We start from the raw sequence: 21,921 nt of genomic DNA, 5'->3' as shown, positions 1-21,921 counted from the left end.
ACGGCCATCATCACACAATAAGTATGCCAACTCACGGGGAAATTACTCCCCGTCGGGCCCGGGCCAAACGACACCAGAGACGGCAGTGGCTCGCAAGGCTTGGTGTCTCTTGGATCTGCCGAACTGAATGGGATCATAGCAGCAATTTTCATCACGTGAGCCGGCCATTACCGGGTTGATCATCGGCAAGCTGACCGCGAGAAGGCCTTCAAAGCCTCTGCTTTCCTTCCTCACACTTATTCTCCTGTAACAAGCCTATCCCCATACCAGCATGTTAACCCTGAAGCCCCGAAGTACGCTCCTCGGGCGCTCAGTTAGCCGCGTTCTCAGCAATGTGAGGATGGCGACAGCCGTGTCCCGCATAGCTGACAGGAGGGTTGAAATGTCGCCCCTCGAGCAAGGCAATTATATTAACTACCAGCGTATCGAGGACAATTTGTCTGTTGTCAGGGGCAGGTGAGTTCCACAAGAATGGGATAGTATCCGTTGTGCTTGATGTCAAGGTCCACATGCCAGACTCAACCGTCCCCTTACATTATCCGAAAAAATCCTTTACGGTCATTTGGATGACCCTCACAACCAGGACATCACTAGGGGTGTGAGCTACCTCAAGCTTCGCCCTGATGTAAGTTGTGTTCGATGTATTTTGTGGCTCTTCTGCACACCTGACTTCAAATCCCACAGCGAGTGGCATGCCAAGATGCAACTGCCCAGGTCAGCTTTGCCGTATTCCCGATCTGCCACAGTTCTCACACTATTAGCCTACGTTCAACAGATGGCTCTTTTGCAGTTCATGTCCGCCGGGATGCCCACCACAGCTGTTCCCACGACAGTGCATTGTGACCACCTGATTGAGGCTCAACTTGGAGGACCGAAAGACCTTGCTCGTGCCATTAATATAAATAAAGAAGTCTATGATTTCTTGGCGACCGCGACCGCAAAGGTGGGTTAGATAGTTGTCTATTCCTTCTATATGTTTTGCGGCAGGCACCCTAATGATCAGCAACTCGTCCACAGTATGGCATTGGTTTCTGGAAACCAGGCTCCGGTATCATTCACCAGATAATTTTGGAGAACTACGCTTTCCCTGGAGGGCTTATGATTGGGACTGATTCACACACCCCCAACGCTGGTGGTCTCGGAATGGTTGCTTGCGGCGTTGGTGGCGCAGACGCAGTCGACGTCATGGCAGACCTTGCCTGGGAGCTCAAGTGTCCCAAAGTCATTGGTGTCAACCTGACTGGAAAAATTGGAGGCTGGACCACGCCTAAAGGTATCGCCACTTTTTCGTAGCGAATTAACAATTTTGACGTGCACCTCAGATGTTATACTCAAGGTTGCCGGTATTCTCACGGTCAAGGGTGGCACGGGGGCTATTGTGGAATACAAGGGGCCGGGTGTTCAGTCCCTGTCCTGTACAGGAATGGCTACTATTTGCAACATGGGAGCAGAAATTGGCGCGACTACTTCGTTGTTCCCCTTTAACTCCCGTATGGCGGATTACCTCAAAGCAACTAAACGCGGCGAGATTGCAGCCTATGCCCAATCCTTCCAGCGCAACCTCCAAGCGGACGAGAACGCAGAATACGACCAGCATATCGAAATTAATCTCTCTGAGTTGGAACCTCATATCAATGGTCCGTTCACTCCTGATCTCGCGACTCCCATATCCAAGTTCGCGGAGGAGGTGAAAAGAAACGGCTGGCCACAGGATCTCAAGGTCGCTCTCATCGGTTCTTGCACCAACTCTTCCTATGAGGATATGTCTCGTTCTGCCTCCATTGCACGCGAAGCCACAGAGCATGGCATTGAGGTAAAGAGCAAGTTCACAATTACTCCTGGTTCTGAGCAGGTCCGCGCTACCATCGATCGTGATGGTCAAATCGGAATCTTTGAGAAGGTTGGTGGCCTCGTCCTTGCAAATGCTTGCGGACCTTGCATTGGCCAATGGGATCGTCAAGATGTCAAAAAAGGAGAGCCCAATTCCAGTGGGTGCCGTCATCACAATAACTGTCAAACCTTTCTGACATTTTGACAGTCATTACATCCTACAACCGCAACTTCACCGGTCGCAATGATGCTAATCCCGCCACACATGCGTTCGTTGCTTCCCCCGACATTGTTACAGCCATGGCTTTCGCCGGAGATCTTACTTTCAATCCACTTGCTGATACCCTTATCGGGGCTGATGGCAAACCATTTAAATTTTCGGACCCATCTGGACACGAACTCCCCCCTCGAGGATACGACCCTGGCAAGGACACCTATCAGAAACCCCCTCATGATCGCGCTAGTGTGAGCGTTGCAGTTGATCCAAAGAGCGATCGACTCCAGCTACTAGAGCCTTTCAAACCTTGGGACGGCCAGCAGCCTACCGATCTCCCTATTCTCATTAAAGTCAAGGGAAAGTGTAGTGAGTGACATTTCACCCGACATTCAATACAACTCGTTAATGCATGTCAAGCCACCGATCATATCAGTGCTGGCGGACCTTGGCTCAAGTATCGTGGACACCTTCAAAACATTTCGAGTGAGTGAACGTTGTAGTCCCTTCAGGTCACTTTTGACGCCTTTTTAGGAAATTGCTTAATTGGCGCTATCAATGCTGCGAATGGGGAGGCGAACAACGTTAAAAATAAGTTGACTGGCGAGTGGAACGCAATTCCTGATGTGGCCCAATATTATCGAGATCATGGCATTAAGTGGGTGGTGATTGGTGATCACAATTATGGGGAAGGCTCCTCTCGAGAACATGCTGCGCTTGAGCCCCGATATCTGGGTGGATTGGCCATCATCGTCCGCAGCTTTGCCCGGATTCACGAAGTACGTCCGATGTAACATAGCAGTATGGGTGCTGCGCAACTTGACGTCCTCCGTAGACCAATTTGAAGAAGCAGGGAATGCTTGCGCTGACGTTTGCTGACCCTGCAGACTACGACAAAGTTCAGCCAGATGATAGAGTCACCATCAAAGGTCTCGAAACATTTGCACCAGGGAAAAATATACTTCTCGTTGCAAAACACTCTGATGGTTCTATTGACGTGAGTTGATTCCATTGCAATTGGACGGTGAAATAGATAACCAATATATTTTGTGTCAGGAAATTTCTTTGGCTCATTCTTTCAACGAAGGGCAGATTGAATGGTTTAAGGCCGGCTCAGCCCTCAATTTGGTGCGTATTCTGCTTATTGTCTCCTGTGATAGAACAGATAATGTTGTCCACAGATGGCGAAGCGCTCGAAAGCTTGAACGTCTGTTTCAAAATATTGTTTCTCTTCGCGTGCCGAAACTTCCCACTTGTACATGAATCCCTCACCTGCCGCCGATTGTTACATGAAGAATCATATACTAGTGCCTGCCGCATAGGATGTACCCGTCAAACCTCTCGCGATTAGTGAGAAGTCATTAGCAGCCGCTGCCGTTCTTGCCGATGATCTCGAACTGGAATGTTGACACCACTTGAGCCTCTGCTACTATTAAAAGGAGATGGTGAGTCACCTGATAACGGTCTTCATAAATGCGTCCTTGGACTCGGAAGTCACCCTTCCATTCGGGCTGAGTCGAGCCTGAAGGCAAATAACGTTCATCGGCAACCCGACGAGGGCACTCACAATGCTGCTCACATGATTCATTGCATTAATGACCCAGGCTCTTGCCTCAGAGTATTTTGAAACAATCGTTGACAGGACAGCGGCAAGATTGGGTACGGCTGACCGTGGTGCATCCCCAGCAATGCCAACTATCAGAGTTTCAATGACGGACTGACCATGTTGTCGGACGAGGTTACGGGAATTGTCAAAATTCGCATCCTGCTCCATAGTCGTCTTCTTAATGAGTGTGACCTAATTGAGGAGGTTAGCTAGGTGACGGGTGAACGCATATTCGTTCGAATTATACCAAAAATTTGCAGCTCCCAACCAATGAGTAACGTTCCTGCAGTTTGAGGGCATGAATTGAACACATCATAACAGCGTTCGCAACATCGGGGGGGAAAGCAATGATCGCGGAGAAGAAGGATATTGAAATTTGATCCAGACATGCAAAGAAACCTTGAACTAAATCTGGATTCTGTCACAAGGCTGGATTAGCCACAGGGAACAAGTTAGGTGGCTTCAACGAACCGCTTCCATTGCGCCCTCCTCTGATAATGTCCGCAACGACGATACAGTTAAGCTAAGGGTAGCCTGTCTTACCAAGGCAAGGATTTCTTCATCAGGTTCAGGTTTCAGTGAAGTCCAAGACGTGGGCTGTAGTTGAAGCACTAGCTTCGCAGCGATGCCTAGCCAAACTGCTGTCAACTGACGATTGGCGGCCACGCATATGAGCTCCAGAAGAGGCGCAGGGGGCAAGGAAATCAGCGTGGCCTCCTCCGGGAGAGCTGTCATGTATTTGAATAATTCGCTGATGGTCTACATCATCATCCGTCACCGACGAATAACAGGAGGAGGGAGTCCGTGCGCTCACATCAGCCACCTCAGAGTCAGAAGACCAAAGATCCATTATTTGGGCCAAGAGTCTAAGGATTATATCACGAGAGTGCGCCAAGGAAGAAGAGGCACGCCCGCGTTCCATAGCCTGTAGAGTGGATGACCGTTCGAGCGAATCGCTGTCGTCGTAGAGAAAGGTATCTTGGGACGCGCTTAATCCCCGCGCACATGCCACCAAGAGGACCAACTGGTCATTAACTGACGTGCGTGCTTCCTCTGGTTGCTGTTAAACACATGTGACTCGGCTCGGTTGCAGTACCTCAAGGGTGACTCACCGTTGAATATTGCTCTAGTGCAAGACTGAGTCCGGTGATGACGGGGCGAATGACAGCCTGAAAATTTGATATAATATGATAAACTTAACCATCCCTTGACCTACCTCCGTCGGCGCTGCACCTTGTTCTGGAGGAAGGGCTTGTATTACGCTTGACACGGCTTCGATGACTTTGGCACGTTCTGCATTCTATCCACAACGACATTACTCTGGTACTCCCGAAACACTTCTCTGGACATACCGGTACGCTCCCCGCAAGAACTAGAACATCGCCAAAAGACGCAATGTGTGGTGCCAATTGAGTGCGGTTAGCATCGCAGAGTTGTTTCATTGACGTCGAGGCAACTAAAGAAAGTCCATGCTCGCCAAGACTCCTCGAAACGTACGCGACAACTTTCAGGAGGAGTGCAGAGTCTTGTGTGGAAAACCATGTAGAATATTCCCCTATCGTTAGACTTCTCAGGAAGACTATTAACTAGTGAACAAGTGAAAGTACCGATGAGATTGAGTGCGGTTTGCCGGACGCGGTGGTTTCCAGATGCAGGAATTTCAGTAAGTATTGAAAACAATCGCCGCAAATAGATATTCTCTTGGAGTGGGACGGCATCTTGAGCACATTTCACACAATGTAAAGATGCTTCGATAGTCTGTTCGCGTTATGGGTTAGTAGCATAAGCTATGCCATGTAATCAATTGACACCAACTTCCCAGTTGATAACGTCTGGCGAAAGCAAGACATTATCGCAGACAGGATCGACCAGGATACGCAAAGCTTCGTCCTTTATTATGTAATAACTACTGAGACTGCTGCTGAGTACGCCAAGCTGAAGACATAGGGGTGACGTACGCATTTACAACGGCCTCTCCGAGATCCCTTCGGTACCTGGGGAAAGATGGGGCAACCATAATCATCATGAAGAATGCGACCCACGCAATGAACCTGTCAATTTGGTCTTCGGATCATATCAGGGACTAGGAGGGCGGAAGGTATAGAACGCTTGGCCCCACCTGTCGACCAGTCACTTAAGTCAGATGACGAGGGCCATGTACACTTCCGTACAAGTATATCAACTAGCTTTGCAAAGACACCTTTTGCCATAACCGTCTCCGACGCTGAAGGATCGGACATGAACTCTGAATCAAGGAGCGCTTCCCCAAAGTAAGTCCAGAAAGATGTTGTCATCTAGAAAAATATTGATGAGATATCGCTTTACATACGAGTGCCTTCAATTACCTCGCTTTCCTCCTCGTCAACACCGTACCACCCTGGGAATCCTGTATAACCTAAGAAAACCCGCAAAAATGTCTGAATCGGGCGCGATGAAAGGTGTAATGCCATGTACGCGACGGAATGGTCTCCTAAGGCCACGAGCAGCTTGCACAAGCCTCTTGAAACCTCATCGATGGCAGAAACTAATATGTTGCGTCTCATTAGCGGCTTCCAATGGGTTTGGAAGAGCTTGAGGCGAACCTTCGAGACTGTTTTGGAATATATTCTGACCAACCTCATCTAACCACGTTAGAAGTGGTTCTGTCAAAACTCTAGTGCCCGTGCCATTTGAAAATGGTGACGATGTCAGAATCTCCTCCAAAATGCTAGCAGCAGAGACGAATATCAGGGGGTCGGTCAGATTAGCAAAAAGCGACGGAAGTGTGCTAGTAATGTCACTTGGAGGTGTATGAGTCCATGTTAGCCCACGCGAACGCTACTCCCCGCTCACTTCGCTGGTAGATGTTGTATCCACGTCTCACAGCATTTACAAGCGGCAACTCTCTCGCTGACATCACGTTCCGGATTATTCAAGGAGCTCAATATAGCTTGGAGGACGGAGTAGCTGGCGCTTCTCAAGGCGGTGCTGAGATGAGCACTAAACCCAAAGATGAGCTCGACGCACTGAGCGTTTCGGATAACATTACCGGCTGGGTCCAACAAGGTCAGATCTCGAAGCCTCTTCGGCGATGATAGAGAGATAAGTAAGGAGAGCCTCATGAGGGAATGAAGACGAGGCGGAGAATGTGCGAACAGAGCTGAGCACCCAATCTTCCCATCGAGGAGGGTTATATGAGCACAGTCTCAACCCAAGTGACACCACCTAAGAAATCTCAACACATGGATTACAGGGTTTCTCGGTCAACGCACGGCAACAAATAATTTGCGCAGGACAGTCTTTGGCTTTCCTGATGATGCAGCTTGCGAGGTCAGCAAAAGCAATGACTCTCGAAATGCTTCAATATCAGTTTCGGGAATCGTATCCCTTATATGATAATATATGAAGTGTAGTGTTAGACAGTCAACACGAGTTCAGACATACCAATCACGGGCAATCTTGACTTGGGCCGTATGAGCACCAAAGAATTGGACGTTTGGATTCTTGGCAAGTGAATGTGAATAGCGGCCTCTTAAGCCAACACGGGTGGTTACTTGCTTCATGATTGAGAAATGGACCAACTATTGTCCATGCTTCGGAGCGCTTCTGAAAGTTGAAGAGTTGCTGTTGAAGAGCGTGCTGTTGATCGGGTGAACAGTGTCCAGAATAAAGTTGCTGAACTATCTACGCCACGAGTCGGGTCCGATGAATTTCTGCCATAAGAATGAAGCGGCTTATCAAGCACGAACCGAGAATGCATGCTGTAGGTCTTCCTGGGAGATTGTTGGAATACTCATCTCCTGCAGCAACTGGGAACTCAAAATGCACACTGCAACGAATCAATGATAGATTTTGGTACACTGCCACCCATACAAGGCTAGTTGAGCCAAATAACAACGAAAAAGTTAACGAAGCACTGTAGGTGAGATGCCCAAAAAATTATGACCAGCCAAATTTCTCAGATGGCAACCTTTCAATTAATCAGAAACCTCTTCTTCTTGTTCGGCCATCTGAACCTTCTTCTTCATGTTACTCGCTGAGCATCAGGATGAGAAAATAAGCAGCGGTTTTAGTACAAGGAGCGCACTTTCGCGGGAAATGAGTCCACTAGTCATCCAGCCTTCCGGGAACACCCCAACGATCTATCTCAATGTGAGAGGTGTGGAAGACGTGGGATCCGCGCAAGTGCATACCCGTTGGTAAAGTGCCTTCCTCATGCTTTGGTCACTAACTAGGGGATGATTTCCTGGCTCATATTCGCTGTTATAGTTGATAGATCAATGCGTTCGGCGGAAGGAGTGTTGGTGCTTACTGCATCACGTTGGCCATGGATGCCAGGGTGTTATTAAGGGACACCATCTGCCATACACAACTTTTGATAGGGTCTGTCCATCGATATCTCTGAACAGGGCGGGCTGTGTCACGCTCCCTCTTAGCGGGGGCAGCACTACCAATATCATCTTGGTTTGCTGCGACCTCAGCGGGAGCATTTTCTGATTCCTAGAGATTAACAGCGCGGGGGAATAAGCAATTTTATTAAAGAATCAAAGGATTGCGCCCTTGCCGCTTTTATTCGCTTCTTCTCCTGCTTTTCTTCTGAAAGATATCAATAGATCATAAAGCATGGAAGTTCTCAAGACATTCCGGATTTACCCCATCTTGTCACCTCATCTTTGTGCGCTTGCTGTGCAGCGAGGAAACCTTCCTCGACTATGATCTTGAGTTCTTCCAAAAGAGCATCAATGCGATGATTTATTATCTTGACGTGCCTATCGTATATGAGTCTCTTGACAAGTTTCTGGGTGAAAGAGGGCGTTAGACATCGGAAACGAGGCATTCAGAAGCTCAAACGAACTGTCATGGTGAACTTGTTCCAAGGAAATATCTCTGTGATATACTTGAAGAAATTTTCGCCATACTCATCCAATTCGACAGCTTTGAGAGCAACCTCGGAGAGTGGAGCACGGAGAGCCGGAGGAAATTTATTTTTAAGAATGAAACTTTCTTTCGCTACCAGGGGCTGTAACTTGCGAAACTCCTCTTGCATAAGAGGCGAGAATTCATGAAGCTTTACAGCTTTAGCGTATAAGACTTGAAAGAAAGATATATATATATAACGCACTAAGTCGCCAGTACTGCTTCGTTTCCTCTTTTTAGAAGAGAGATCGCCATTTTGAGACTCGTGGTCCGTTTTCGTGCCATTCGAGGTCTGTAGAGTAGAAATGCTGACACTGGCCCCGTTTTCCATCTTCATTCGTTTGCTGGAAGCGTTCATTGTTTCCGAGTATGCATCAGGTTGATCATTGTCGTCCAAAGCGATGGGACTGTCTTGTGTGCCATTGCCCACGGAACGGGGGGGTTCTCGGGAAATTACAGTACTTTCCCTGTTAATCTGTGGGCTTGAGTCGTCAGCTTGTGCTGCCGAGTCCCGGCTTGGAAACTCAGGTAGTTGAAAGGGTAGGACATCTGGGGGTTGCAACGCGCTCTCAGGTTTGGATGCCAGTCCGTGTAGAGTGGAGCGAGATGAATTAAATCCGGGTCGCGCTGCGGTAAGGAATGATGGCAATTTTGAGGTAGTCGAAGCTGAACCAGCTTTCCGTTTTCTGCCCAGTTTCGATTCACTTAAGAAGTCTTTCAGCGTCGGTCACGAAGAAAGACGGGACACCCAGTACCTATCAAGAACAAGTGTAACATCACCACTATTGACGTAAAATCCTTTCTGTTTGGTTTGAGCGAAGTGGGTTGGAGCATCAACACCTAAATCCGAATCATCAATGAAAGGGTCGTTCAGGTCGTAATATTCATTTTCTGGGTCGGCCCGTCGTCTCCTACGCCTCGGCTTGACGGGGATGTTTAATTTCGAAGCTGTGTCGTTCGCCTGTCCTCCCTTGGACTTTTCATCATCGTCATCATCGTCCTCACTTCCAGAGACGCTGTCGCGTCTTCTTGGCGGCGGGGTAGGGGGGTGTTGTCCTGCTTCCTTTGCGCATTCAAGAATATTGACAGCATAGTTGGATGGACCTCCCAAAGGAATGTCGAGTCGAATCGTGATGGGTGCTGGCTGAGGTGGAGGCGGAGGCGTTGGAGAACGAGGTCTGGCTTTGGATTTTGGCTTTGCCGGTTTCTCGGTAGGAGCGACAGAAGAAGGTTCAATAGTACCTTCTTGCTGAGATTCAATGCAATTAGAATCCTCTGCAACATCCACTACGTCAGCGCCCCCTTGCTCGGGGTGAGAAGCGTCAGGGAGTGTCTCTTCAGGCTCAGGACTTCGGCTGGGTGAGGATTCTTCATCCCCGGACTGTTCGAGGGGACCTTCGGGAGTTGGTGAAGCTGGGTGTGCAGGCGTTGAATGCCCAGACGCAGTCCCTTCTTGCTGATCTAGATCAGACATGACTGCAATAGCAACAGTGATACGGTCAGCGACGACACTAAGGTGATATCTTTGACGTTCTTTTCCAAAGTCGAGACCTCACAGTGACTCAATTTCGGCAACATATAAATTTGTCATTGCCTCACATTTGAATATCTCAAGCGTTCAACACAGACAAACCTCGTGTATGCACAAAGTTCGATGATTTTCTTGGTCGCGTCTTCGACGAGGCGCAACGCTCGCGCGGCCGGAGGTAGGTAATAGGCATTGGATGAGGGGTTTCTGAGTAAGAACTACAGTGAAAACAGCTTCATCCGGTCAAAATAAAAATGTTATCCTAAGATAAAATTGTGTACATCAACCCAGGTATGAAATGCAGGAGCATTCGTGTCGGCACAATACTACGTGAAACGCCCGAGATAACGCATGAACGAGAGCGAGACAAATCACTCGCTCTTATGCACGGTCGGAGACGATATGTCCGATACTTAGGGGATTCTTCTTCCCGCCATTGGGTGTCATCTCGTGGTTGGGAGGGGGCAGGATAATAGGAGTACGCGGGGTGACGGAGGTAGAGCCACTCGAAGACGTATTCGAGGCTACATCCCCGACACGTCTTCCGTACGCCGGGTGCTGGGGTGGGTGGACATTTGACGGATAATACCCAGCCTCCATCACCTGATGAGCGTACCGGTAATTCACCGCCGCTTGCGGTGGAAGCTGGGGGGAATGTTGGATTTGGGGGTGATTTTGTGTAGTGTAATATTGAACTGCGGAAACGTCTGGAGGTACATAGTGAGATTCTGTTGGCGACTGGACGTGAGACGCAAAGGGGGCCGCAGGAGTTGGGCCAGCTCGAAGTGGAGGTAGGGTCAAATTACGGCCCCGTGGACTGGCGGCTGGACTCGCCTCCTCGCTAGAAATAGGACGCTTGTCGGGAGTATCCTGAGGAACATCATAGGGGCCGAGGTGCAAAGCACTGCGAGCATCATCCGCTCTAGGAATGGTGCTTCCCGGATATTGGAATGTGTCAACATCATGAGGGGGTCGGTACGCGTATCCCAGCGGTCCTTGGCTAGGCTGCAACGGATGCGGTGACGTTGTAGACCAGGTTTGCTCAGGCCGAGTTGCGTAGGAAGTTTGGGAAGGATAGTTGAGTGTTCCTGTTGCAGAATGATGGGGGGACATTGGTAGAGCGGCACTCTCTTGTCGAGGCTCGGATACGTATGGGTACGAAGCGGCACTTGTTGCCACCCCATAGGATGGTGTGGGAGGAGAAATTACGTACGAATTGTAAGCCGAATTTGACGATGGAGGGAGAATAATCTCTCGCGTTGACTCTTGAGGCGGTATGGTGAGGCGTTCATTGCGAGCAAGAGGATCTGGTTGTCGATATTCTGTTGTCGAGTATCCCGACGTTGCATACGGAGTATAGGCTATTAAGGAATGGTCAGGAGAGCGAGCAGAGATGGATGGCCCTGAGAGCCAAAACGAGGGGATGGAACGTACTCGTTGAACCAGGGTCAAGTGAGTGTACTGGGTTGTAATAAGCGGTTGAATAAGGGTTATAGTTAATGCTGGAAGATGATGGATACGCCCCTGTCCGAGGAAGAGGTGAGGGGTGAGATGCTAAATCTTGGGAATGGGAGAAAGGACCAGCGGTACTCGGATGGTGAGGAGGGTGTGCAATGCCGTACATTTCACGAGGCGTGGGTCGGTTAAGAGGTAAATGAGACGATGGATGTGGGTAGGGTTGTGGTTGAGGAGGGGTGGGCCGAGGCTCAGGAAGACCTATCGAGGACACGAGCGCTCCAGAATGTGAAGTACTTGGGGACGGTCGGTAATAATCATCCTGTGGCCGGTGTGCTCGTCGAGATGCCGGATCAGCTGGTGGAGCAGCTTCGAGTTGAGGGGTAACGGTTGGAGGGCGGGGCTCCTCCCATGTTACAGGAGGATGAGAGGCCGAGGGAGGATTGGCCAACTCCGTGGCTTGCTGTCCGTGTGCAGGATGCGATACAGCTGTAGGTGGTACGTCTGGAGCGGTGCATTCAGCAGTAGAATTCGAAGGACCCGCACTGGAAGTCGGTGCTGAATGATACGTAGACTCAAACGAGGCACCGGAAGGGGGGTATGAGGTCCACGGTTGGGACAACGGCGGCTCGGACTCCTTCTCTTGCGAAGGATCGGGATTGACGAGGCGTGGGCGTTTCGCGGGCCTCGCGGCTTTCCCCTTCCCTTTGATGCTTTCTGGTTTGCCGCTGTCCAGAGCACGGCGCTTATTGTTAGGACGGGAATCCTCAGCTGGCAGTTCTTCGGTCGCCTGGACGGTGGAAGAGGTCGAAGGAGCATCTCCGTCTTGACTATCGTTACCCTCCACGCTGTTCTCAGGGGCTGGGAATGGGAGCGACTTTTTGCGGACACGAATATCTTTTCGTATCCTAATCTTGATACCTTGATCTGCAAGAGAACAGGATAGTGGCGTGGACTCTGTGAAATGAATTGAATAGGTGATGCGTGTATTTATTCAACAAAAATCAGAGAAGCAGGCACGGAGACGGTGCGAAATATGACAGAAACTTACCTTCCATGCCAGGAAATTTTTTCGCCGTGTAGACATAGAAAGGATTGGAAAAGATAGACTTGCAGTGATGAACTTTGGTCCTACGAGGGGTTGCGCATAGCCGTATAAGGGTGGCGGTGGTAATGACGAATGAATAAAAAAATATCCTTACCCTTTTACTTCGAATAAACTTAATTTAAGCCTGTAGCTGCCTTCAGTGCGGACACTCAAGTCGGGGAAGACGAAAAAGCCCGCATCAACACCACCGTTTTCGGTATCTTTGAGATGATAAAGGCTGGAAACGACAGAGCCAGTCGTGCATCTAGTCCGCCCATCTTTGAGAACATGAAGTTCATCGTCAGAATCCGGGGCAGCGAGAGAGGCGAACATGAAATAGTAGGGATTTTGGAGAAAGGACGTCGTCGGAGTGGGTGCATCCCCAGGTGCGGCATTCTTGGGATACTCGCTGACGCGAAGTTGGACAATTGGAGGAGGGTCAATGGGACGCCGATCCGCTATTGAAGGAAAGTGAATGAATAGATGAGTAGATGGTTTGATGAAGATAAGGCTGAGTGGAGAGTGTGAGAGAACACACCTTTGCCTCCTTAGTGTAAAGGGCACGTTGGCAAGTGCGATAAAAGGGAGAAAGTAAAATGGATAAAAGTCAGCAAGTGAGATGATTAAATGAAAAAGAAAAAAAAAAGGATTAGCCAGGTGAATGGGGGGAATGCACACCTAAGCCGCACATACGAGCCGCTTTTGGCTGTTGACGGACGATGAGCTCGTACTCGAGACGGGGCCCTTCATCCATGGAGAGAAATTGGGATTAGATAATGGACGATTGATGATGATAATCAAGTATCAGAGGCTATTGGGCGTCGTCCGAAGTCGTCGAGCAGGAGATGGACAGTGCGGACGCAGCAGTCCGCAGCGGGATCAAGTCTGTTCGCAGATTATGTGTGTGAGTTTTGAGAATGTGTAAGTTGCTGGCTACAAGTATTAATAATTTGGTTGGTTCATAGGAGAAGCGAGAAGTGAAGGTGAAGTCAGTAGTGTCATGAATACAAATACTGTGAACAGTTACTCACCACAGACGGCGAATGTTATGGATCTCGAGTGGAAACGAGTAGTACCAGTGCTCTTTGTTGATACGGTCTGTGTTAATGATAATGAGTGAGTTATTGTTGTTGGTTGTTCCGGTGAGAACAAGGTACACGCTGACCAAAACGGTGGGAGACGAAAAGTAAAAGTAAAGGATGCTGGACCCCAGTGCCCTTGTACTTGGGAGTGATCACTAGTATGGATGTAAGAGCTTCAGTGATCGTTCCAAGGAGTGGTCGATGATGTCCCCGTCGGCAGAGGCGAGAGACTCGGGGAGAGAAGACAGAATCAAGATCGGATGCAAAACCAAGCCACTGGAGTGAAATCCCGATTAAATTGCATTGCACATGACGATTCCAGAATCCAATCAATCAGAATCCTCTCCGTGAACGGAAGTTCGGTGATAGGGCGAGCGCTGCTATTTTTTCAACGGGAATTGCCGGCAGCAATCATCATTCAGTGGTTCCACGAGTTTATTTATATAATTCGGTAACATTCTTGGGGCAGACCAGCACGACGACCCACGCACTTCATCGTCTCTTCGCATCGTCAAACCATATATTTGATGCATCAATATCCGGCTGCAACACGATGGGCTGCATTATTATAGCAATTGATCCTGCTCTACGGCGTCCCACGATTCCCTTCTTCAAAGTCCAAGTTCGTCTGCGTAGGGCAAGGCTCCGCTCCCAATGGCAACATACGTCGGCTTACCGGACGTCAGGCTCCTCGCAGCCTAAAGAGATGGATTCCCATCCACAACGTCAGCATTCCGTGAAACACGGGACAAAAGTGTAGGCTAATCCTGATGATACATCTTACCTTGTTCACTTCGCTTTCAGCAATACTCTCAAGCTCTTTCAATGTGCTTTGAACTAAATCGCCTTTTCCAGTGAAGACCTGACCACCAATCATCTCAGGAAATGCGAAAATAAAGAGCGAGAACACAAGACCGCATACCTGAGGTGCAATGGCAACTGCCGTCGTCTCTCGGCTCTCAAGTGCACTAGCTGCCTTGAATTTGGCTTTGGAGATCGCCTTCTGAAGTTCCTGCTTATTAATGGAGCTCAAATTTCTCAAAGCCTTGGCAGCGATTGTCCCAGCCTCTTTTGCAGCCGCGATGGTCGGAGCCTGAACCAGTACTCCAAGCAATGCCCCGTCGCTGTATGTTTCATGCACAATCTCTACAGAAGCGCCCTGCGGTACCTTGGAAAGTGGCGACGTCCCTGGGGTCCATTTCAGTGAAGGCGTGGGCTCCAAGTAAGCCGCAAGCACTGGGAGCGCAGACAACGGAGACGATGTCCCAAAACCAATGAACAGTGTGGGCCTCGAGGGCGATTCAATGCGGGCTTCCCCACCAAAATACTTGGTCGTAGACCGTGCAGTAGTGGCCCCGCCTGGTAATTTGCTCAGTCCCTTTTGAATGTGGGACGTGAGGACAGAAGAGCTAATGCCATTTCCTAAGACCGCGACATTATCTTGTGTGAACGCTTTCGCTGCGAATGCGCGCACGTCTTCGACGGAAATATCCCCTCTATGAGTAGTGAAGAGTGGATTGCCCAGCCCAGAACGAAAAGCAAGAGAGTGAGCAGTGTCGATTGCAATGATGGTAGGGTTTGCAGATGCAGCATTGCATTCAGCATCAACAAGTGGGCCGACAAGCTCCCGAAGTTCGTGGGTTGCTAAATTGGAAGAGGACAAGACGCTGGACAACACATCTACGAAGTGTTCCCTGTCCAAAAACATAAATATCGATAAATGATCAAATTGAACTGACATACTCATCACCTCGAAGGAACTCTGCCGTAAGAGCAAGATACTCTCTTCCTAATGATGCAGAAAGTATCCCGCCATACAGTTCACTTTCACGAGCCAGTCTGAGAGCAGAACGCTCAGTTGTGCCCTGTGAATACGGGACGCGACGTCCATCGCCTCGTCAGTTATACGGGTTTCGAGATAAAAAAAAACAATGGAACGAGAATGCCACCTTGAAGACAAAGTTCTTAAGTACACGAGCGATGCCAGGCTTAGTCTCATATCGCGAACCGGCTTTCAAGAGAAGCGTGAGGGAAGAAGTTGCTTGGCCATGATCGAGTGCCATGATATTGAAGGGAGTGCTAGCATGCGTCGCGAATCCACGATGGAGGCACAGAGTCGACCTGCAAGCTCGACCCGTAATATGCCCAAACATAATGTAGCCCCTCCCCACTTGTGGAACAGTTGTCAAAGGGTTTTCAAGACTTCCCACGGACTGACACGTGATTAGGATGCGGCAACTCGAACGCGGACGTAAACATATTTGATTATACCAGTTCCCCTCAAACTGGATGGCCGAGCTTGCAGCGCCTAAACAACTCAAACAATAATTACCATTTCAATACAAATTTACTGACTGTCCCCAACCTGCAAAACGAGTGGATCTGTGGGCACGGAGCTGGATGTAGACATTTGCTGGATTCCCACGGTTACGGACCCCAAGACGTCAGATGCTGATTGTATGTGCTGTGGACTCCCAATCACTGTTGCTCTTGATACCCTTTTTCAGGCTGACAATATGGTAGTCTGACTGGTGATTCCCTTCAACCCACATGAAAATATTTCTTGTCCATTTGTTCATGTTCCATCTCCACCCGCATTGAACACGCGCACTTGTATACTCGTACTTGTTCTGTGGCTTGTCTGTCCCTCTGGCAACTTTCTCAATTAAACATCTTTATCCGTCCATCCACACATGCGCCGTCAGCCTGCTTCAATTCTATTTGACACCGTGGCTGCACAGTGGCCTTCGGTATCACTGTCGTTGCCTTCCTTTCGGGTGTTTATTTAGCCAAGATCCACATAGGATAAGTAGTACTAGTGACTCTTACAGGTCGACCTCAATGAGGTCGCTATCAGTGCTTGCAACTCAGGCGCTATGTAGTACCCCACTCATCTCATTTTCACTCAGCAATGATATGTAGACCCATCGCCTGTATTGGGGCAGGCCAAGAGCACACCTCAAGAGAGCATGTTCATGTCCATGCTTCGGAACGCATTAACCGTCTTACGAGGGACCAGCGACTACTCAATCACTGTGCACGTGGGCACCATGAGAGTCAAATGTTTAATCACTTCGGCAATATTGGAGTGGTACCTCATCAGTAGTACAGTGTGTGCCAAGTCTCATCAGGCATCAAACAATTTGAGGGACTCGTGGCCAACACCAATAAATTCGGATACGTGCGTGAACCAACCCGTCCAACGCCAAGTTCAAGCAGAATATGCGGCCTAGATTGTACAGGAATCTCAGATGTGTCATAAGGTAAATCAGCGGACTCACAGCTATTTCATCCTTATACTTGTGGTGCAGCGCGCGCCGCTGTAGTTTCTGCGCTGGTGTGACTAAACCTGATTCAGGAGTCCACTCATCTGATGTCAACACAACGGCCTCCAGGAGCTCGATAGTTTTAAAATTCGCGCTTTTCCCGACTGCATTGCATTCCTTCAGGACCATGCTTTGAACGCTTTTGTCCGCACAGATGGTCGATAAATCCGAATGTTGGGCGTCACCCGCAAAACCAGGTGGCGGGGAAGTGATAAGAGCGTGACGCAGGTTTGCCTCATGTGGGAAAACTAGAGCCATTGGTTGACGGGCGTCAGGAACGGCGTGGACGCAAATATTCGCCACATATTGACACGATTTGTAGATCGACTCCAACCTTTCCAGAGCGATATACTCGCCACCTTGAAGCTTCACGAGATTTTTGATCCTAGGAAGGTGTCAGTATCTGGCACACCTAGGCCACACTGTTCGCACCGATCAATGATTGTCAGCGTGCCGTCTACGTTCCACTGGCCGACGTCCCCGGTCCTGAACCATCCATCTGGGGTAAAGACATTTGGGTCCTTATTGAGATCGTCTCGTTTGAAGTAGCCACCAGTTACGCTGGGACCACGAATCCACACTTCACCTTGCTGAGGTGAATTGGAGGTGAGGTAATTGGCTTCTGGAACATCGACAAGCTTGATTTCAATCGAAGGCATCGGCGTGCCGACAGATCCATAGATAAACTGATCTGGAGTAAGGACAGTACACATGCTAAAAAGCATCAGGAAACGCGTCGCATCTTTTGTAAGGACTTTACTCACCCGCAGGACTCAGTCATGCCATACCCTTAATGTGCAATAGTCAGCCGAAGGCACAAGGTTGGGTGGTTCCATTGCACACCTTGAAGTACAGTGACAATAGACACAGACAAGAACTCCTGGGTTTCATGGGATAGGGCGGCACCACCACACAGAGCAAGGCGCAAGCGGCCGCCAGTTTGTGCCCTAACTTTGGAGAAAACTATTGCATCCGCCACTGCACTAAGCAGAGGCACCTTATTCTTCTTTAATGTGTACGCAGCATGAAATACTGCTTTGGAAATGACACCTGATTTGTTGACTTTACCCAGCACACCCTTTCTGATTGCTTCCCACACTGCAGGGACGCCGACCATGAGGGTTGGACGGAACGCGCCAATGTCTCCCTGACAATTGCGTACTGAGGCGTCAGTCAGGGTTTTGATTTTGCCATACCCAGTGGTCATCCCAAGGTAGAACAGAGACAGCTCTGTTACGTACTCGAGGATGTGAGCAAGGGGCAAGAAGGCGAGGAAAAAATCGTTGGAATGAAGACGATGGCCGAGGTGTTTGATGACTGCACCAACAGCGGATATAATGTTCGCGTGTGTAAGCATCACTCCCTTAGGGGATCCGGTCGTGCCGCTGGTGTACATAATACAAACCAAGTCCTCTCTCTTGGGAGCACGAGCGGCAAGATCGGGGATGGAAGAATCTGATCCAAGTTTTAGGACCTCTTCCAGACTGAGAACCTTGACATCTGGACGTGCTCTGGCTATGCTCTCTAGAACAGCTGGCGTCGCTTTGTCATCATAAATGACTGTTTTGACGGTTGGTGTGTTCTCGATGACCTTGGAAAGTGTAGGAAGAAGATCAGGATTTGTGAAAACCCCTACACAGTCTGGCTCAGACAGAGAATGTTTCAGCCCTTCCTCTCCAAGAGTTTCGTATGCAGTTGCGATCGTCACACCAATTGACGCGCACGCGTGACTCATCAATTGCCAATTTACAGTTGTCCCAGCATATACGTTGAAGACCGCACCAGGGGCGATGCCGAGCGACGCCAAACCACTCGCGACCGTGGCAACCTTGTCACGAAAGCCGGCAAAAGTGATGTACCTATACGGCGAGAGTTGAAAATATTTCCAAGTTTTCTTCTCTGTGACTGTCTTTCCAGCGACCATCTGGCCATTACCGAATGGAATGCATAAGATTGGTGGGTAGGATGGAGCCAAGACTCGAGCATACCTTGATGACCTCTTTCTCCTCTTCGATGACATTCTCAATATCCCTCCAGCCCAGGGCATCCTTATTAGGATACGTTCGTGCTGCATGTTGCAAGATATCATAGACAGTGTGAATACCCTCTTGAGGTTCGGTAACAAGCACGTCGGGGCTGACGTTGGACCTGCGAATCCGGGCTTGACCAGGCTGAGCTTCTGGACCAATCTCACGGCTTCCTATGGGATATGACATGCCAGGCGGAGGTTGTGTCGTGTTTGCACTTGGGTGGTTGGCGAAGCTGGCAAGAGCAGTCTTGTTGGGGAATCCGCTGCCACGCGCGGGATTCCACTTGTTATAACAATATAACACTATAATTCGGACAACTCCGCTACAATATATAGTGGGAGAACTGTATTATATTCGCACGTTTTCAGCGTCAGAAGTTACGTAATTGTGGGCTGGGGAAGTGACTCTGTTGTGTAGGAAAAAACAGTGAGAAACCTCGCATGGTTCCTTCATGGGAATCTCAAGAGTTTTGTGGTGCTGGTACTACTGTGATACATCACAGCATATATATATGCGTCTGCGATGGTCGAACTATGCCATTAGTAGCCTTTGCCAGAATGTCAACCCTCTCACGGTCATCACAACAATACCCTTCTGGAACATTTCTTCACGGATTATAAGGTAGTGATACCCGGGCTTTATTCTTGGTGCGTTTACGATACCCTGTTAGTATGAGCGAGTTGCTGAAGATGGAAGCAAAACTCAGCGGCCTTAATGAAGCGAAGGCTGGCTATTTCGGGTACCTTGGAGTGCCATCTGGCTGGGGCGCTGAACGACTGGTTGCAACCATTGCTGAGAAACGTCGGCTGATCGATAAAATCACCAGTACCCCGCTCTGCAGCAAAGATCACTCTTCGCAGAGAGATCCAAAAACCATTAGTCTTACCCCGAAATACACCAAAATAACTCGCAGTAGAGCAACGATGGTTCGTAGCGTAGTGACAAGTATTCGTGTCAAATGTGAACTAAACATATCAAGGACTCACGTTTGGATGAGACGGAATGACCTGCTCGAGTAGGGAAAGTCACGCACTATAATCGGGAGCAAACTGTCGCAGTGACACGGCCCACTGTCTCCACACGTCACTTGCGAGGATTGGGATGGGATGCATTAACTCTGCGAAATTAGCATGCACCGCTTGAGCGGTCGAATTCAAGAACACCATCTCTGTGTTGGCAACATTTGTCAGTGCAATCAAGGACTCCGTAGCTTTCTCTGCTGCAAGCACCGAGTTCTCCAATGCTTGCTATAACGTAGTCAGTTGTTATTGAAGAAAACAGCAATAGTCTTACATGGACACGAGTTGCCGCGTTCGCTCCAAGCTCGACCTCATGTAGGACAACGTGGCTACGCTTGGAAAGCTCATACATGTTCTGAAGCAACACCGTTTGACCTACGTTCGACTGACGGGGGAAATGGACCAACCTCCTGCAATAAATCTATGTGAGAATGTAGAACCCCCCATTGCAAGTTCGCGTGGCTCTGCAATGGCAATTAAAGATTTGTCGGTCGTGATGGCTGCGAGACACCCACCATTACTGCAGTGAGGTTCACGATTATATCAGTGAAAATACTACGTGTGACGTGTTTGTAGTCATCAATGGCCCGTTGTATGGTGATCAAGATGCCCGTAAATTTTTCGTCATGCTAAGATCATGTCGGTTTCCTGGAGGGTATGAAGAGTCGTCGTTTACCTCCACAAAGGACGATTGAAACTCGAGCGAAACCTAGGATTTGAATTCAGTTGTTTGTGAACAATGAGCACGGAACTTACAGTTGACACGACCTCGGAGCGATGTTGTTGCATCTCGTGATGAAACTTGTGTGAGGCAACATGTAGCATTTCCCGGAGCTGGTTGAGGAGATTGGTCAAGATAAGTCAGAATAGTACTCGGTTTCCTTCTTGCCTCGTCCCACGTCTCGTACAGTGTGTTGCGGAATTGATTGGCAGAGCGATCAAGCGTGATGGATGTTTGCTCCAAAGCAGAGGACAATGAACCAAATATCTTACGACTTGAAAGTTAGTAGTGAGAATGGCGACGGGCTTGAATCCGCGAACCCCAGTCGACTTAGATATCTCCTCAGCAGCGAGAGCCATTCGGTCGGCATCTCGTCGTAAGACTGCAAGAAGTGCTGAAATCTCGATAGTTGCATTCCTGTACAGTGACTTAGCGATATCTTAGAACTATTAAGTACAAGGCCCTCAGTACTGGACGTATCCACTGAGACCCACCAACTTCATTCCAGGTACCAAAAGCGAAGCAAAGCTGCGCTGGAGCAAATGCTTTATCAAAAAGGCGCGTAATGTCCTTCGCGTTTCTCTTACGTATTTCACGGAGGTAGCCCGAGTAGCTTGTCCAGAGTTGTGCACTGCGAGAAAGTGCTCTTTGAGCGTGTAAAGGGGATGGTGGTTCATAAAAGATCTGGGTTTCGAATAAAACCAGGCACATACTCGACGCATTGAGACTGCACAGTATCAATTTTCGACAGCCGCTTATCACTGAAAGTATAGTGGGCTTCGTTCCGGTATTCCTGACACTCCAAAGGGACAGATAGTCTCTCGGTTGTAGTGATCTCGCATAAGGTCATTGAGATGGATGCTATACGGAAAAAATGCTCGAAGTGGAAGGCGCGATGCAAAAGGAATGGACTTTCACACCTCGAACGCGAGATGGAAGATCGAGCTCTCTGTTCTGAGAGCACCTGAGAGGAATTTTCAAATAACTCAATGGTGGGATATCGCATCGCGTACTCAGATTGGATCGTGTGCACTGCCGTCTTGAAACAATCATCCCATTGTGATATCACAAGCCTTTCTCTTGCTTCCGCTTCTGGCATACTGGGACCACCGAGTGACCCATCTAAA

The 21,921-nt window shown here is 49.1% G+C and overlaps 8 protein-coding genes across 8 annotated transcripts; 1 reads left to right on the top strand and 7 right to left on the bottom strand.

Moving 5' to 3' along the window:
* The first annotated feature begins 23 nt into the window (after nucleotides 1–23).
* EI90DRAFT_2971889 (aconitate hydratase) lies at nucleotides 24–3,740 on the top strand. Its single transcript, XM_039055742.1, has 12 exons — nucleotides 24–148; nucleotides 197–456; nucleotides 517–625; nucleotides 685–714; nucleotides 776–943; nucleotides 1,018–1,273; nucleotides 1,323–1,988; nucleotides 2,039–2,413; nucleotides 2,465–2,530; nucleotides 2,579–2,823; nucleotides 2,880–3,041; nucleotides 3,101–3,740. Exons 2-12 carry the CDS (start codon nucleotides 272–274, stop codon nucleotides 3,305–3,307), a joined length of 2,469 nt encoding a protein of 822 aa, XP_038916399.1. The 5' UTR covers nucleotides 24–148; nucleotides 197–271; the 3' UTR covers nucleotides 3,308–3,740.
* EI90DRAFT_2919153 (armadillo-type protein) lies at nucleotides 3,342–7,313 on the bottom strand (the record flags this gene model as incomplete). Its single annotated transcript, XM_039054692.1, has 21 exons — nucleotides 3,342–3,441; nucleotides 3,499–3,530; nucleotides 3,600–3,842; nucleotides 3,898–4,068; nucleotides 4,122–4,409; nucleotides 4,465–4,710; nucleotides 4,763–4,819; nucleotides 4,867–4,950; nucleotides 5,003–5,205; nucleotides 5,258–5,408; nucleotides 5,466–5,556; nucleotides 5,609–5,644; nucleotides 5,693–5,714; nucleotides 5,770–5,944; nucleotides 5,996–6,174; nucleotides 6,233–6,429; nucleotides 6,483–6,629; nucleotides 6,679–6,854; nucleotides 6,902–7,016; nucleotides 7,074–7,158; nucleotides 7,184–7,313. Coding segments are annotated over 21 exons (2,928 nt in total), but the record flags the coding sequence as incomplete, so codon positions are not given.
* A 147-nt stretch (nucleotides 7,314–7,460) lies between these two features.
* On the bottom strand, nucleotides 7,461–10,128 carry EI90DRAFT_3154274 (uncharacterized protein). Its single transcript, XM_039065922.1, has 8 exons — nucleotides 9,302–10,128; nucleotides 8,752–9,250; nucleotides 8,485–8,697; nucleotides 8,296–8,427; nucleotides 7,942–8,129; nucleotides 7,823–7,889; nucleotides 7,717–7,771; nucleotides 7,461–7,665 (listed from the first exon to the last, which is right to left on the bottom strand). The coding sequence occupies exons 1-8, from the start codon at nucleotides 10,018–10,020 to the stop codon at nucleotides 7,607–7,609; spliced, it is 1,932 nt and encodes a 643-aa protein (XP_038916397.1). The 5' UTR covers nucleotides 10,021–10,128; the 3' UTR covers nucleotides 7,461–7,606.
* Nucleotides 10,129–10,287: 159 nt separating this feature from the next.
* On the bottom strand, nucleotides 10,288–11,318 carry EI90DRAFT_889249 (uncharacterized protein). The gene has a single exon (XM_039068199.1). It carries the CDS (start codon nucleotides 11,185–11,187, stop codon nucleotides 10,456–10,458), a length of 732 nt encoding a protein of 243 aa, XP_038916396.1. The 5' UTR covers nucleotides 11,188–11,318; the 3' UTR covers nucleotides 10,288–10,455.
* A 1,122-nt stretch (nucleotides 11,319–12,440) lies between these two features.
* EI90DRAFT_887941 (velvet factor) lies at nucleotides 12,441–13,679 on the bottom strand. The gene is made up of 5 exons (XM_039068196.1): nucleotides 13,648–13,679; nucleotides 13,295–13,549; nucleotides 13,155–13,163; nucleotides 12,732–13,074; nucleotides 12,441–12,660 (listed from the first exon to the last, which is right to left on the bottom strand). The coding sequence occupies exons 2-5, from the start codon at nucleotides 13,368–13,370 to the stop codon at nucleotides 12,534–12,536; spliced, it is 555 nt and encodes a 184-aa protein (XP_038916395.1). The 5' UTR covers nucleotides 13,371–13,549; nucleotides 13,648–13,679; the 3' UTR covers nucleotides 12,441–12,533.
* A 630-nt stretch (nucleotides 13,680–14,309) lies between these two features.
* On the bottom strand, nucleotides 14,310–15,761 carry EI90DRAFT_3122936 (Metalloenzyme, LuxS/M16 peptidase-like protein; the record flags this gene model as incomplete). Its single annotated transcript, XM_039063548.1, has 5 exons — nucleotides 14,310–14,396; nucleotides 14,483–14,560; nucleotides 14,621–15,392; nucleotides 15,442–15,563; nucleotides 15,648–15,761. The coding sequence occupies 5 exons, from the start codon at nucleotides 15,759–15,761 to the stop codon at nucleotides 14,310–14,312; spliced, it is 1,173 nt and encodes a 390-aa protein (XP_038916394.1).
* Nucleotides 15,762–16,749: 988 nt separating this feature from the next.
* On the bottom strand, nucleotides 16,750–19,355 carry EI90DRAFT_3055607 (long-chain-fatty-acid-CoA-ligase). Its single transcript, XM_039060157.1, has 6 exons — nucleotides 19,013–19,355; nucleotides 17,868–18,948; nucleotides 17,789–17,813; nucleotides 17,457–17,738; nucleotides 16,980–17,409; nucleotides 16,750–16,927 (listed from the first exon to the last, which is right to left on the bottom strand). Exons 1-6 carry the CDS (start codon nucleotides 19,238–19,240, stop codon nucleotides 16,910–16,912), a joined length of 2,064 nt encoding a protein of 687 aa, XP_038916393.1. The 5' UTR covers nucleotides 19,241–19,355; the 3' UTR covers nucleotides 16,750–16,909.
* A 1,287-nt stretch (nucleotides 19,356–20,642) lies between these two features.
* Nucleotides 20,643–21,903, bottom strand: EI90DRAFT_3055606 (uncharacterized protein). Its single transcript, XM_039060156.1, has 9 exons — nucleotides 21,808–21,903; nucleotides 21,715–21,758; nucleotides 21,508–21,655; nucleotides 21,382–21,440; nucleotides 21,289–21,327; nucleotides 21,115–21,233; nucleotides 20,963–21,061; nucleotides 20,830–20,907; nucleotides 20,643–20,782 (listed from the first exon to the last, which is right to left on the bottom strand). The coding sequence occupies exons 1-9, from the start codon at nucleotides 21,891–21,893 to the stop codon at nucleotides 20,675–20,677; spliced, it is 780 nt and encodes a 259-aa protein (XP_038916392.1). The 5' UTR covers nucleotides 21,894–21,903; the 3' UTR covers nucleotides 20,643–20,674.
* Nucleotides 21,904–21,921: the final 18 nt, after the last annotated feature.

This window comes from Cantharellus anzutake (assembly GCF_015039405.1).
Source record: "Cantharellus anzutake strain C23 chromosome Unknown EI90scaffold_21, whole genome shotgun sequence".
NCBI lineage: Eukaryota > Fungi > Basidiomycota > Agaricomycetes > Cantharellales > Hydnaceae > Cantharellus > Cantharellus anzutake.
This window is presented reverse-complemented; position numbering and strand designations above follow the sequence as displayed.

What these genes read in the sequence shown, in the direction of transcription:
- EI90DRAFT_2971889 (XM_039055742.1), top strand. Translation starts at nt 272, where the DNA reads ATGTTAACCCTGAAGCCCCGAAGTACGCTCCTCGGGCGCTCAGTTAGC. An exon ending in ACCTCAAGCTTCGCCCTGAT is followed by an intron (nt 626 to 684) that starts GTAAGTTGTGTT and finishes CAAATCCCACAG; the next exon opens with CGAGTGGCATGCCAAGATGC. An exon ending in AGGCTGGACCACGCCTAAAG is followed by an intron (nt 1,274 to 1,322) that starts GTATCGCCACTT and finishes CGTGCACCTCAG; the next exon opens with ATGTTATACTCAAGGTTGCC.
- EI90DRAFT_3154274 (XM_039065922.1), bottom strand. Translation starts at nt 10,020, where the DNA reads ATGTCTGATCTAGATCAGCAAGAAGGGACTGCGTCTGGGCATTCAACG. An exon ending in GTTACACTTGTTCTTGATAG is followed by an intron (nt 9,251 to 9,301) that starts GTACTGGGTGTC and finishes AGACTTCTTAAG; the next exon opens with TGAATCGAAACTGGGCAGAA. An exon ending in TCCATGGCCAACGTGATGCA is followed by an intron (nt 7,890 to 7,941) that starts GTAAGCACCAAC and finishes CAACTATAACAG; the next exon opens with CGAATATGAGCCAGGAAATC.
- EI90DRAFT_889249 (XM_039068199.1), bottom strand. Translation starts at nt 11,187, where the DNA reads ATGTCCCCCCATCATTCTGCAACAGGAACACTCAACTATCCTTCCCAA.
- EI90DRAFT_887941 (XM_039068196.1), bottom strand. Translation starts at nt 13,370, where the DNA reads ATGGATGAAGGGCCCCGTCTCGAGTACGAGCTCATCGTCCGTCAACAG. An exon ending in AGTTTATTCGAAGTAAAAGG is followed by an intron (nt 12,661 to 12,731) that starts GTAAGGATATTT and finishes AACCCCTCGTAG; the next exon opens with GACCAAAGTTCATCACTGCA.
- EI90DRAFT_3055607 (XM_039060157.1), bottom strand. Translation starts at nt 19,240, where the DNA reads ATGTCATATCCCATAGGAAGCCGTGAGATTGGTCCAGAAGCTCAGCCT. An exon ending in AGGAGAAAGAGGTCATCAAG is followed by an intron (nt 18,949 to 19,012) that starts GTATGCTCGAGT and finishes GGTAATGGCCAG; the next exon opens with ATGGTCGCTGGAAAGACAGT. An exon ending in GGCATGACTGAGTCCTGCGG is followed by an intron (nt 17,739 to 17,788) that starts GTGAGTAAAGTC and finishes GATGCTTTTTAG; the next exon opens with CATGTGTACTGTCCTTACTC.
- EI90DRAFT_3055606 (XM_039060156.1), bottom strand. Translation starts at nt 21,893, where the DNA reads ATGCCAGAAGCGGAAGCAAGAGAAAGGCTTGTGATATCACAATGGGAT. An exon ending in TGGTACCTGGAATGAAGTTG is followed by an intron (nt 21,234 to 21,288) that starts GTGGGTCTCAGT and finishes AATAGTTCTAAG; the next exon opens with ATATCGCTAAGTCACTGTAC. An exon ending in TGTACGAGACGTGGGACGAG is followed by an intron (nt 20,908 to 20,962) that starts GCAAGAAGGAAA and finishes CTCCTCAACCAG; the next exon opens with CTCCGGGAAATGCTACATGT.